Source organism: Medicago truncatula, chromosome 6, assembly GCF_003473485.1.
Source record: "Medicago truncatula cultivar Jemalong A17 chromosome 6, MtrunA17r5.0-ANR, whole genome shotgun sequence".
Classification (NCBI taxonomy): domain Eukaryota; kingdom Viridiplantae; phylum Streptophyta; class Magnoliopsida; order Fabales; family Fabaceae; genus Medicago; species Medicago truncatula.
The window spans coordinates 31,048,968-31,062,861 of NC_053047.1; the positions used below are offsets into that span (position 1 = coordinate 31,048,968).

General features: G+C 34.7%; 1 protein-coding gene across 2 annotated transcripts; it reads left to right on the forward strand.

The window, feature by feature from the left end:
- The first annotated feature begins 416 nt into the window (after positions 1 to 416).
- Positions 417 to 6,831, forward strand: LOC11427936 (methyl-CpG-binding domain-containing protein 11). Of its 2 annotated transcripts, none has more exons than XM_024786092.2 (4): positions 417 to 560; positions 982 to 1,150; positions 3,885 to 3,998; positions 6,178 to 6,831. In XM_024786092.2, exons 3-4 carry the CDS (start codon positions 3,891 to 3,893, stop codon positions 6,586 to 6,588), a joined length of 519 nt encoding a protein of 172 aa, XP_024641860.2. In that variant the 5' UTR covers positions 417 to 560; positions 982 to 1,150; positions 3,885 to 3,890; the 3' UTR covers positions 6,589 to 6,831. The 2 variants fall into 2 exon arrangements, with proteins under 2 accessions (XP_024641860.2, XP_013452435.2); XM_013596981.3 differs by having other exon boundaries at positions 418 to 560; positions 987 to 1,150.
- The last annotated feature ends 7,063 nt before the right edge of the window (positions 6,832 to 13,894 follow it).

Sequence of the window (13,894 nt, forward strand, 5' to 3'; positions counted from 1 at the left end):
ATAACATTAGAGTTCCAAATTTATATATTTAGGGAAGAAAGAGTCGTTCATGAGAAAGAGCCGTTGGAAATTTTGCAATTTTATGAAAATCAATCAATTTGGTCCTTGACAATTTTCTATAAATCAATCAATTTAGTCCATGCTTGCGTGACATCTGACGTGGTAAGCCTTGTAAGAGATTAACAGTACACGTCACCTCCGTTAACAGGCCAACTTAATGGAGGGACTGATTTGATTGACATTTTATAAATTCGGGGACTAAATAGATATTTCGTGTAATTTGGTTGATTTTTGAAAATTCAAGGACGAATTTGAGGTATTACTCGACTAAAAAATTGATGAAAATTTAAAAAAAGGAATTTATAGGAATTTAAAAAAGAATGTCCTTTTTTAAAGAAAATGGTGAAACGACGCCGTTTGATTTGTACAAAAAATAGAAACAACAATCTCAGTCAGAGAATTCGCAGTAATCTAAATGTCGGCGTCCACTTCAATCGCCGATCTCCGCCAACCACTCCACGGCGTCGTTCGCCGACCACCATCGTCGCATCTGAAATCAGGTTCAACAACTTATGCTTTTTCATTTTCCCCTATTCATTCAGTTTTATTTGCGTTGTTCTTAATTTTCTGATGATTAAATTTAAATAAGTTATGAGTTTATGTAATGCAACGCGACTCACCGGACGGACACGACACGGAGACCGACACTATAGTTCGTGTAATTATATTTGTCAGGTGTGGATACTGACACTATACGACATGTGTCTGACACTGGGATACGCCTAATCTAAGGAGTGTCTACCTAAGTGTCCATGTTGGTGTCGAACAAGATATGTATCCAACACCAGGACTGTTTAATATTTGGTCTGTTGATCCTTCAAAAAAAAATAAAATTGGTCTGTTGTTGTCTGTGATTTTGTTTGCCAGATGCATCTATTTTTCTATATGGAATTTATGTATGATTTTTTATTTTATATGAAGATTAGGTCATGTGGTTCAATTAGTGACCAATGCTGTCAAACATTGGTTATAACGAATGGCGGTAAAGCATAGTGGTTAGAAATCAATCACACGACACTTCAGAATTCGCTTGCAATGTCATCGTCCACTTCAATCGTCGCTCCTCGACCACCACCGCATCTCAGATCAGGTTCAACAACTTTTTAATTGTCCAATATTTCTTTCTCTGTCATTCATAGCTTTATTCTTTAACTGATTTATTTTCGTTGTTCTTAAATTCTAATTCAATAGTGATTTAATCTCGTAAAATCTAAGTCAAATTGAATAGGTTATGAATATATGCATACTTACTTATGCGTATGCTAACTATATAAGTGGCTACTTGAGATAATGATAAGAGAATCTGAGATAGTTCAATGTTAATTATGTTGTTTCCTTTGTGATTTTGTTTGCTGGATGCATAGTATATTTTTCCAATTCTAGCATAGATATAATTCTTATCTTTTTACCATAAGTAATCCAACATTAGATCAATGCAATGAGCCGCCCATAAAGCTTATTCCTCTTCTCCATCAACAACTGTCAAACCAACTTGTAGTTTGTAGCACTGTCCGTTAGAATTTGGACTATATTTTCATCACCCACAACCTCAACAATGTCATCCATCATTTTGAAAACTTTACCAGTTGTCTTTGATATGGCAGAAGCAACAATTGATTTTTAAAAGAAAGTTCCCATAGTACTCTTTACCAAAGAGTTTAGGATAGGTCTCCTAATCTGGTTAATCCATCCATACAACAACCAAGCCTTATCCCACTAAGTGGGGGCAGCTACATGGATCAAACAATGCCATAATGTTCTATCATATTCACACTATTATGTATTTGATCCATGTCATAGAGATTCAGCATAGTTTTAAGTTTGGTGTCGAGGCCAATCACAGCTACTTTTATCGGGGCTTGGGACCGGCTATGCATATCAAGACTAACATAGGCAGGATTAATAAATATAATTATTTGGAATTGGCGGTCTCTACAGGGATCGAACCCGCGACCAATGGCTCATTAGTCGAATGCTCTGACCAACAATGTTTCGGACTTTCGGCTCATGATTGTACATCATATCTTTTTCCAAGTCACTTTATGCTCCTTCAATATGTTATGTGTAGCCTCAACAATTTTCTTCAAATGTTTATCTCTAATGTCATAGTAAGACTGTGGCTTATATCTAATACCAAACTGACCAATCATTTCACACATCTATACTCCTCCCCTTAAGAGCTGGTTTTGTAAGGATGAGTTAGGCCCCAAATTTCAACATGGTATCAGGCCTATCCTAGATATATTGTTGGGCTTCCCGCATCGTCCACGCTTCAGGCCCATTGGGCCGGGCTGGAGCGTGAGGGGGTGTGTTGGAAATTCTGCCTTAATTGCGGTCCGCCCCTAGTCGCCTTAATTGTGACCTTTGGTTAGCCTTCATTGCAGCCTCCAACACCTTCATTGTGTTTGCTTTGAGGGGGTGGATTTAGTCCCATATCGGATAGATAGCATTCTTGAGAAGAGTTTATAAAGAGGAGGCACTCCTCCCCTTACAAGCCGGTTTTGTAAAGATGTGTTAGGCCCCAAATTTCAACAATACACAATAGCTTCTTTTCTTTACATCATGCTTTTACTTTTTTAATCTTGTTTTTTCTCCTATATAAAGAGTAGGAATTATTTTCAGAGATTTATAGATAGTTACACATCAATTTATTCTCCCCTCCATGGGATTTTTTTTCCCACTCATTTCCTTGGGAATAAAACAACTTCCCCAAGAATCCTTTATACCTACGAATAAAATCTAAAAACTTGTAACAAACATGAGAATGCATATTTTCTATCCTTTTATTCCCGAAAATCTACAAAGGTAACTTTATTTCCTTGACTCTTTCCTGCAAAACCCTAACTTTCATAAATCACGCCATAGAGTATGTGAACCAAAGCTGTTGTTTTTCTCTCGAAGAATTAAATCTTAGTTGTCAATAGCATTGTAGCGTTGCGGCGAGGCCCTCCACTGCCATGCCATTGGCCCGCGAAACGCCAGTTGCAATAGCGGTCATAGATGTAAGATGCCGCTATACTGGTTGAGTAACAACACCATCATTGCCCCATGGTTCAATAGAATTTGTGCTTGTTGTAGGGTGACCAAGGTTGTGAAGACCGGTAGGGAGGTTGCAAGATCATAAAATGCAAGATCGCAACTAGGATCAGAAGATTGTTCTTGAATTTCTGATTCAGTATCAATTTAATTTAACAGAATCTAAATGAAATTGAATAGGTTCTTAAATAACTCATTCATTCCTTGAGATAATGAAGAAAATATGAGATAGTTCAATGTTAATTATGTTATTTCCTTTGTGATTTTGTTTGCTGGATGCATATTATATTTCTGCAATCCTTACATAGAAATTCACCCCATGAAGTGAATAAGTGGAGAATTCAGGGTTCGAATCCCCGGCCCTGTATATCGCAATGTCCCTACCCTAGCCCCTTGAGGTGAATAAGTTGTGATCATTTTACCTGAAGCAATAGTGAGATTCCACACGTGTCTCATCGGTTTCAATCTCAAACTAAATAAATAAAGAAAATAAATATTAATTAATTAACTAAACATTAAATATTTTTCTTCTCTATTTTTTATCCACCTTTCACTTAAAAACACACACACACACAACCAATCTCACTTTCACTCCAACAAACGCAAAAATCAAAACAAAACCAAAAACCCTAAGTATTTTTTCTCTCCTTTTTCCCTTCTCTTCATTATCTTTCAATTATTTATGAATGATTTTTCAATTATACAAAATTGTAAGGTTTATTATCATCATTATTATTATTAATTCTGTTATTGTCGTTCTATTTGAATTTTTTGGGGGAAATTGGCAGGTGAAAATGGCGAGCTCAGTGGAGAAGGAAGGTTCTGCTGCTGTCAGAGATGCAGGTGCATCGGAGGAGCCTGTTTGGTTGGATCTACCTGCACCATCTGGTTGGACCAAAAAGGTTCTGATTCTTTGACTGTTCAATTTTAGTGCAATTTGAATTTCGTGTTATTGTAATTTCATGTTTCTTGTTTGATTTTCGTGTTGATTTGATTTAATTTCACGATCAGTGTTTGTAAGATGCTGTGGTTTTGTTTTTCACAATTAGGGATTTGGTTTTGAATTTTCACCCATTTTATTTTTTTCTTGAATTTTGAACTGTTGAATGTGTGTCTCTAGATTTATGTCAAATATTTAGGTATCTTGTTCTCTGAAGTCTGAAAATTATCTACCTGCTCCATCTGGTTGGACCTAAAAGGTTCTGATTTTCTCTGACTAAATGACTATTCAATTTTACGGCAATTTGAATTTAGTGTTGCTGTAGTTTTTGTTTCTTGTTAGATTTTTATGTTGATTTTGTTTAATTTTACGATTTGTGTTTGTAAGATGCTGTGATTTTGGTTTTCTCAATTGGGGTTTTGATTTTGAATATTCATGCATTTTGTTGTTTTCTTGAATTTTGAACTGTTGAATGTGTGTTTCATGATCCGTGTCAAAGATTTAGGTATTTTGTTCTCTAAATTCGGAGAATTATCTAGTTGCTGGGTGTTGAGTCACCTGCTAGGATTTTCAAGATTATTGACTTGGTACAAAACAAGTTTTTTACTTTGCGGGAATTTCTTACTTTTGTTAGAACTATTTTTACAATTTCGCAAAATGGGTAATGAGCAATTGGACTTGATTGTTCCTGAGCTAGTTGTTTGTTACTCTGCGGAAAACTTGTTGAAGAATGACTTGTGCATTTCACAGCTCTAGGTTTTGACACATGGATGATATTGATTTTTCAGTGTTGTTATCTTGTTGTGTTTAATTTTTTGATCTAGGATAGATTATGTAATTTCATGTTTGGGTCCAACAAAATATCCCATTCTTAAAATTTTGTCTTGATTTTGTGAAATTCTACTAGCAATTTGTTTTTTTATGTAAAAAAAACTAAAAAGAGGAAGAAGACTTCAGGGCTCAAAAACCACTTTTAAAGGAATTTCCATTTACCTATTTCCAAGGGGACTAGTGGGTCACGACCTGGAACCTCCAGATCCAAGGCCTGTCATTTTACTACTAGACCAACCCCTCGAAGTTGGTTAACTCCATTGTTGTGTGTAAAGTTATCATTCTTCATTTGTCAAACACCTCTTTACCCCAAAACTTGTAAAATGAACATTCGCTTAATTTTTAACATTAATATTTTCATGTTTGCAATCCATTACAGTTTGCTTTTCTGTTGTTCTTTTTTTCTTCTTTTTCTGTTTAGTTTCTAAGATGTTCAGTTTGCTCTAAAGATAGTGATCCACACATAAGTCAGTATGGAGGAAATAAACCATGTTTCTTACCATGTAAACGTCTAATAAATTTCATAATATTTTCTGCCATATTTGCACCCGTTTATTCTAAAATTTTCTGATATTGTTAAACCCTCTATGTAACAGCCTTTTTTAATATTTCTTGAAGTAGATTGCATTGATTTGACCCGAGTTTTACAAAACCCATGCAATCACCAATAATTTTTATTTTTTTTCCTTTTCCATGAAAAACCCTGATTAACCTGGTGTGATCTTGAGTTCTCAAGCTCCATATAAACTTACTCTTTTGTCTAGGTACATACACCCTCTGGGTTATTGTATGATCCTAACTCGAGGAGCATCTATGTATTCTTTATTACTGCAGTTTTAGATTGGCAATTATTTTCAGTACAGTCTATATGTGTCCGTTTTTTTCTTTCTTGGTCATTATGAGCCATGGATACTTGTCTTGAGACTGAACCAGGTTAATTTGGTGCCATGCTAGTTGTTGCGCTCTTAGTTACTGAAGTTTAACAGTAACACAGCTAGCTTATTTATAACTGCCTATGGTGTTTAACTAGGCACTAAAATGCTTTAAAATGTAACAACAAAATAAGTTTTTGATTAATAGAAGAGGAAGAAACATTTTCAATCATAAGGCATAATTCTTGTTTTATCTTTTAACAGCATGAGCATCAAAGACCTATAAGTACTGTGATGTTAGAGTAGGGAAGACAGATTCATTTTTCACGTTAGCGACTACTTGTTAATAGCTTGGAACAAGATCTTGTATGTGTTATAGTTGTTGCTTTGTTGCATGTTATTTCATATGAGTATTCATTAGTTATGTTTCCTTTGCAGTACTTCTTTCCAAAGTCTGGAACACCGACAAAGTATGAGGTTGTCTTTACTGCACCATCAGGAGAGAAAATCCATACAAGGAGGCATATGGAGGAGTATCTGAAGAAAAATGGTGGACCGAATGTCTCAGAATTTGATTGGGGCAATGGCGAGACTCCAAGAAGATCGGCAAGGATCATCGAGAAGGCCAAGGCAGCTCCTCTAGTGGAGCATGAAAGTGAACCCCCTAAGAAACGGGGCAAAAAGTCAGCATCAAATTTAAAAGCATCAAAAGGAAAGATTGATGACAAAGCAGCTGAGGGGTCTGAAGTTGTCCAGACTAATGATGAAGAAAGGATTCGAAAACCGGCAAAGGAGACGAAGAAAAGATGGTGGAATAAAGAGTGGAAGATTGATCAAAGCTCCGAATAGAATAAACTCTTGGCTTCTGTCTCCTGTCACTGATGATGCCTTGAAAATGGCTCTTGCCTTTGTCGTGACTGTTTTGAATGGCTAAATTTTGTGTGGTGACATGGTTGCAGTTAATTATACTTCTGCAGCTTGAAAGTCTTTCCATTTTCACTGTTGGTTGAACTGCAACAATGCATGTAGTAAAATTCTCAATGACATTAAAATTACAATTTTGTGAGACAATTTGGATCCAAGTTTAAACTTCATGAGCCATGAAAAGTGAGCTTGTTGGTCTTTCCTAGATAATAAACCTGTGATATGGGTCTGTCCCATACACTATAATTTGCTGAGCCAGAAGGGAATATTAATGGAATTCTCTATATCTAAGATGGGATATTAATGAAAAAATTCTCTATATCTAAAATGAAAAGATGGGATATTAAATTAAATCCTTTGTGGTTATAGGTATTAATAATAATAAGGATGTTACACAACTAATCACAAATTTTCATTATTAAATTTTATCATTGTCATTCAAGATCATAAATTCAAATAACATTAGTTCCAAGATTTAAACGTTAACCCCAACCTATGGTGCTACATATCAGAGCTCGTATTCAACTACATATCTAATCATTGCTAAAATAAAATTGACAGAAGACAATTCCCGTCGTATCCTGCTAGGCGTCCCGCAACTAGATCTCTTCGTGCTACGTATATGTACCCCACCGGTATAGACACCATATATACAACAACAAGAAAGGGTGTGAGAAATCCAGCCATAACAAATTAATAGAAAGAGCATGAACTTTAAAAAATATTAAAAGAATATAGTCTCCACTATCTAATCACTCTCGGTAGTTACTACATATAATCTCTTCATTTCAAATATCATAGCAGCACATCATCTTCACACTCAAACACCCAATACAAAATCATCATATATATGCATATGGACTCTCCTAACGACCTATATGATTGTGGTACCACTCTTACTCATCATTTTGCCAGAATTAGTTACTGGACTTTTCTCATCATAGTTTGCCAGAGGTATGTTACTGGACTTCGCCATCAGTGTTAGACTCTATGAATGCATAAAAATAAATTTGACAAGCAACACAAGTATACACATATTCAAATAATTCACATATTAATGCAAGACTTTCACTAAAATGCACGACTCTAATGCAAGCACACAACTAGAAGGATTGGAATGGTGTGACTTTGGAGCTTTTGGGACATGTGAGCAAGAGATTCAAGGGTTAGGGTTTGGACTGGAAGAAAGATAGAAGTTGGAGCTTTGAATTGTGCATGTTACTGAATCAATTAGGTGAGTTCTTAGATAGATTCTCCACCCTTGGGTTTGTGTGTGTGATTGTGCGAGTTTTATGGATCTATGATCTTGTACATTTTGCCATTGATCTTGTGAAATCGTGTAAATGCTTGCCATGCAATAAACCTATATTGTTTTCCTTGTGTTTTGGATGCATTGTAGACATCAAGGGCTTGATTTTGAGGTTTTTAGGTCAAAACTACGAATTTTGAAATGCAGGACCTGAAGAAAATCGTTATTAGCAATATATTTCGCTAATAGCCAAAAACCTCCAGGAGTAACTCGCCATTGGCGAGTTTGACAGCCTCTTGGAAGTTCTTGGCTTGTTTCAGATCTTCTATGGTGTCGTCCGAGGCATCTTTTTGCAGTCTTTTCAGATGTTAAAACCCCTCGAACATCAAGTTCTTATTGTACCTTGCATTCAATGATTTTCAAAGGAAATGTATAGGAAAACATTGGCAAATTCATCAAGGAAATGACATATGAGAGCAAAAGTATGAACTATGTCCGGGTAGCAAATAACCCTAAGTATGGGAACCCTAGACCCCGACTTAGGCAGTCGAGATCATGTATGCTGGCACGCTTCAAGGCGTATTATGATTATGAATTAGATCAAGCATGTAAGTACTTTACCACTATTCGGGTAGGTTACGGACCCGTGGGAATCATTCAAGCAAGTTTAGGTTAAACCCTTCATGTATGAACAAGACTATGTAATTAATATGAACATGTCGTGTCTTTCCGTTATCCACTCCAGAGGGATACGAGAGTTTCACGTTAGGGGGACGGGATACGCTCCGCAAGGTAGGCCCGCACAACATTACGAGGAGTACCAGTGTTGTCATCAAATAGGAATTTCACCGGTTATGTGATGGGATTATATTCCAGGGTTACTGCACTTGAAATTAATCCGTAAAACGAACCAAGATAATATTGTATGTTACACGCTAACTTTCTAACATAATGAATGGTTATGAACTATGATACGATACGAATATCTATGCCATGACGTATTTATACACTTATCTAGAAGGATAAGATTATGAAGATATAATATTGACGATCTTAGTACCTCCCCGATTGTCCAGTTCAGGATCATGTTATGAAAGGTTTATGTTTAGGTCTTGATGCGTTTATCGTATCTTGACGTAGAGGTTTTAGGTTCCCTCGACCGCCATGACATCTAGAACATATGATAAGACTTGTAGGCTATGATGCGTAGAACCTTACGACGGTCATAGTATGCACGACCGTCTAGGTAAGCATGTTACACAAACGTATAATCAACCGAATTTACTTGAGTTATAAGCGACCCTATTTTATAAAAGTGAGAAACCCTATTTTTCTGGTTCTTCCTTTCTAAGTTTTTCAACTATATCTTTCTCCTGAAAGGTGTATGACACTGCAACTGCTATTGGATCTTATAAAGCAACGGTTGGGATCTCCATTTTTTGTTTGTCGCATCTAATTTTCATTTTGGGTTAGATGGCCGGTGAAGAGAACTCAATTTATAAAGAAATTAACTTGGAAAAATTAAAAAGGTTGAAATTATGCTGTTTTTCTTTGTTTTGTTTTTGGCATGTTGTTTGTCATTTGTGAATTGTTTTTTTTTAACATCAAATTAAGATCATTTTCTCTGTTTTTTTACAGTCTTTCTTTTTTGTTTTTAAAAATTTAAAGGACCAATTAGTGTGGTCCTAAGTTTGTGGTGGTCCTAAGTTTGTGGATTTTAGTTTTTAAAGTATATGTTTGCTCTAGCGGTGGAAAAGTAAAAAACGTGCGTTTGGGGAGAACCTATAAATTTAAGCTTTAGAAAGTCACGGCAAAAATGGGTTACATACGCGAGGAAGTATGATTTACGCAAATTGCAAAATATTTTTAACATTACTCTCTGTGTAGTTTGATCCTAATCGTATAGACTTTACACCCAAATTGAAATTTTTGCTCACATTGAACACACGCAAGAATATTGTTATCATTACCATTTGCACACTCTTGTTTGCACTTTGGTTGATAACATATTTTGCAGCCACAAGTTGGACGAAACTAATCACTATCCAAAACTCCATCGAGACCTAAAGAACAGCGGTGGAATGCAGAAGGACATCGATCACATAATATTGTGTCACCCCCAAAACCACAAATAGAACAAATATAATTATTTTCATTAGAATTTGCTACGACAACACAATGATTCCCTTCTTAAGAATTTTCTTCGACAACACAATGATTCCCCTTTTGATCGCTCTAACTTGGAGCTTCCGTTTAACATTCCAACAATGACCTTTTGTCTTTCATAAAGATACTAGTGGATGGTCTATGTCTTGTAAAAACAACATGAACCTCTAATCCTATGACATTTTATTTAACATGTCAATTTCAAATTCATATTAACGAGGTTAGAGTTTGTGGTGGATTTAACGCTCATGTGGTTAGTAAAAAATATAGACCATCCAGTAGTATCTTGTTGGAGGACAGAAGAACATCGTTAGAATGTGAAAGAGTAGCTTTTATTTGCACGATAAGAACGGGAACCATTGTATTGCCGAAGAAAATTTTGAAGCAGGAAATCATTGTGTTGTCGATGCATTTTCTAAAGAAAATAATGATGTTTGTCCTATTTTTGGTTTTGGTTGTGACATAGTACTTTGTGATTGGTGTCTTTCTTCATTAAACCATGGTTGTTTAGGTCTCAATCGAGTTCTGGATGGTGATTGGTTCTTTCGAATTTGTTGTTGCAAAATATGCTATCGACCTAAATGAAAACCAGAATGTGCATATGGAAATCAAAACAACATTTTGTTTGTGATCAATGTGTGAAAATTTTCACTTTGGGTGTGTAAAGGCTATATGAATTGGATCTAGTCATATGACTAAAAATGTTAAAATTAACCATGTGTAGTTTGACTTAGCAAACCTTCTTTAAACAATTTCATGCTAATATGAAAATGACTTAGTTCTACAACTTGATACGGGGTCCATTGACATATTGGATTCTGAATATGATAGCAAATAAAAAATAAATTATCAACAACATTGTATAAGATACCTTACTAATACTAAAAAGCCTACCCTAAAAAGATTTAGATACCTATGGTAACTAATGATAAATTACAAAATAAATAAAACATAGCCTAGAGAAATTGGAGTGAGGAGAGAGAACCTTCTCTTTGGAAGCTCCTAGCGCTTACCTTCATTTTGAGCCGCTTCGTTCTAAATGAGAAATTACGGATGAGGCTTGGTATTTATAGGGAGAGTTTCCACCTGAAGTACCCAAAAATCGGGCTTTTCCCACTTAAAAGTAGCAAAAAGCAGTTTTGACCCACATTCAACAATGTCAAAGCACACAGGCTATGCTCGAGGCGCCTAGGCCATGCATGCTCGGGGCGCACGGATCATGCTCGGGGAACCTGTGAGTACATTCCGGTGCATAAATCTTCGTTTCCGTTCATTTAGGTGTTTGCTTCCATATAAGATGTCTTGGCACTTGGGAAAATAATTTCTCCTTCTGTAACATCTTCTTAGGCCTCTTGAATCTTCATTCTTAATCTCTCCAAAGTCTTCACTAATCTTCAGATGTCTTGCTTTGCCGATTTGCATGATTTCTTCTTGAATTACATCAAAACACCATAAAATTTCTATGTATCGGAAATAATAGAATTACAGACTCAAATATAGAAAACATTGCAAATGTCCAAAAATCATATGCAATTGATCTAATACTCCTCTATTTTGGTTTTAAAACCTACTAAAAATGGTTGAAAAACATGCTAGAAATAACAAAATTTATGCTGTAGTGTGCAATAAACATAGAATTGAAAATAAAAAAATAAAACAACATATATTAAAATTTTAAAACAATTATGTACGCATTCCAAAATACTTGAAATCATACAAAATAGAATCAAAACTTATACGTACACTAAGTTCTTTTTCAATATAAATGGGCATGCTATATTTAGAATTAATGTCTCAAAATTAATGTATTATACACTTCTCAAATAAATGAAATATCAATCATTTGATGAGATCCAAAAGTATATTTGCTCTTCAAATAAACAAATCACAAAAACAAACAGAAGGAGGTGTAGATAATTGGGTTGGCCAACTTAAAGTTTGTATTTCAATTTAGTGGTATATTTGTACTTACACATAAAAAATAAATTTGGGGGTGGGGTGTGGCCCATCTTGGCCCAAGTGGTCCTCCGCCACTCGGGCGCTAGGGTAATTATGGGATTCGATTAGCAAGTGAAGAAATACGGAATTGATACACATTTTCATCAAGATTTAGAAAATATAGAGGAATGAAGAAGGAAGAAGGTAGAGTTTTCACCGATGACAAATGAAATTTAAAATGAAGATTTGGGTTTTTCTCCTTCGCTAGAGTTAACATGGTCTTATCCCAAACTCAACCTCTCTAGGGTGTATTAGGGTTCTTGAATTAATTGCATGTTTGGGTAATTTTAGGTTTTAATGTGGTTTATGTCTATTTCTATTACATGAAATTGGAATGCATTCTATGTGTTTGATGTACTTACTTTAAACATTTTCAACTTTAGGAAAATTTGGGGATGAGAAATTATAGAAAAATAAGGAAGTTACCCTAAACCTTAATGATATATGAACAAAGAATTCATACATTTAGAGTGATAATGTTTGAGCATATGTAGATATGGTTGTGAAATTTAAGGAAAGAGATGTGATAGAATGAAGAATGAAAGAAAGAAAAAAGGAAAAAAGGGTTGCGATTTTCTGTTCAAAAAGATTATCATGTATATGAACTTAAATACATGTAATTTGCGCTATAAATGTCTTTGTTTATGAAACCAATTGGGTTTGAAACCAAATAAGTTGAGCTTAAATACATATAACTTCTGCTATACATGTCTTTTTTTATGAAACCAATTGGAAAATCAAAATGTTAATGTAAATTGTTAAGGAAATCAAAATAAACAAATCGCTCCTAATTTTTCTCCTTAACTTTACCAAACAAATTATATTATCTCTAGATTTAATTTAAGCAAAATGTCATTACTTATTACTTATTTCTAACGTTAACCCGTGACGCAATATTAACCCTAGATTTAACCTAATTTTTTCGTGTGACTTTATTATAATAACCCTAGATTTAATTTATGCAAAATGTCATTTTTTTATTTCTAAATGTTAACCCGTGATGCAATATTAACCCTAGATTTAACCTATTTTTTCGTGTGACTTTACTATATTAACCCTAGATTTAATTTATGCAAAATGTCATCTCTAATTTTAACCTAATTTTTCTCTCCACGCTTTTGCATTTAATGTTTATCTATAGTAAAATAAAATTACGTTCCCAATTATATGCTATATTTTTGGAAAAGAATAACCGTTAACTCGTCTCGCTATATTTAACATAATCTCTTACTTATAAATGTTAACTGTCTAGCTATACTTAACATATTTTATAAAGTTGCTAAAATAATTTTTTTCCGTAACTCCCCTTTCGGAAAAAAAATTTTGGCTGCACTATTCGAATGATAAGTTATATGCCAAGGAGTTGTACAAATACCTATGTTTGTTTCCTTTGTAAGTTGAATACTGAAAATTCTAACCATTTGTTCCTTAATTACCTATTTTCTAATCATATTTGATTGTGGTTAGTGAACAAGTTGAATTGTACCTTCGATTTATCTTTTCCTGGATCAGATTGTATTTCGCTAAGGTGTAGCTCGCAGGTTAAGAACATTTACATTGTGAGTATCATCCACGCCATGCAAATTATTTGGACAACTAAAAATATTTTGCGGTCTGGTACTAATAATGTGTCTATATATATGCAACAAAGACAATTATAGGATCAGAAATTGCAATGTCTGGTAATATTTCTAATGGTAACTGCTTGCCTTCTGATTCTGTTCTTTTGGACTCTCTTTTGGTTTCACCAAAGCACATGTGCTTCAAAGACATTGCTACTGTTTGGTGGAAATCGTCCACTTGTCATTGGATTAAGGT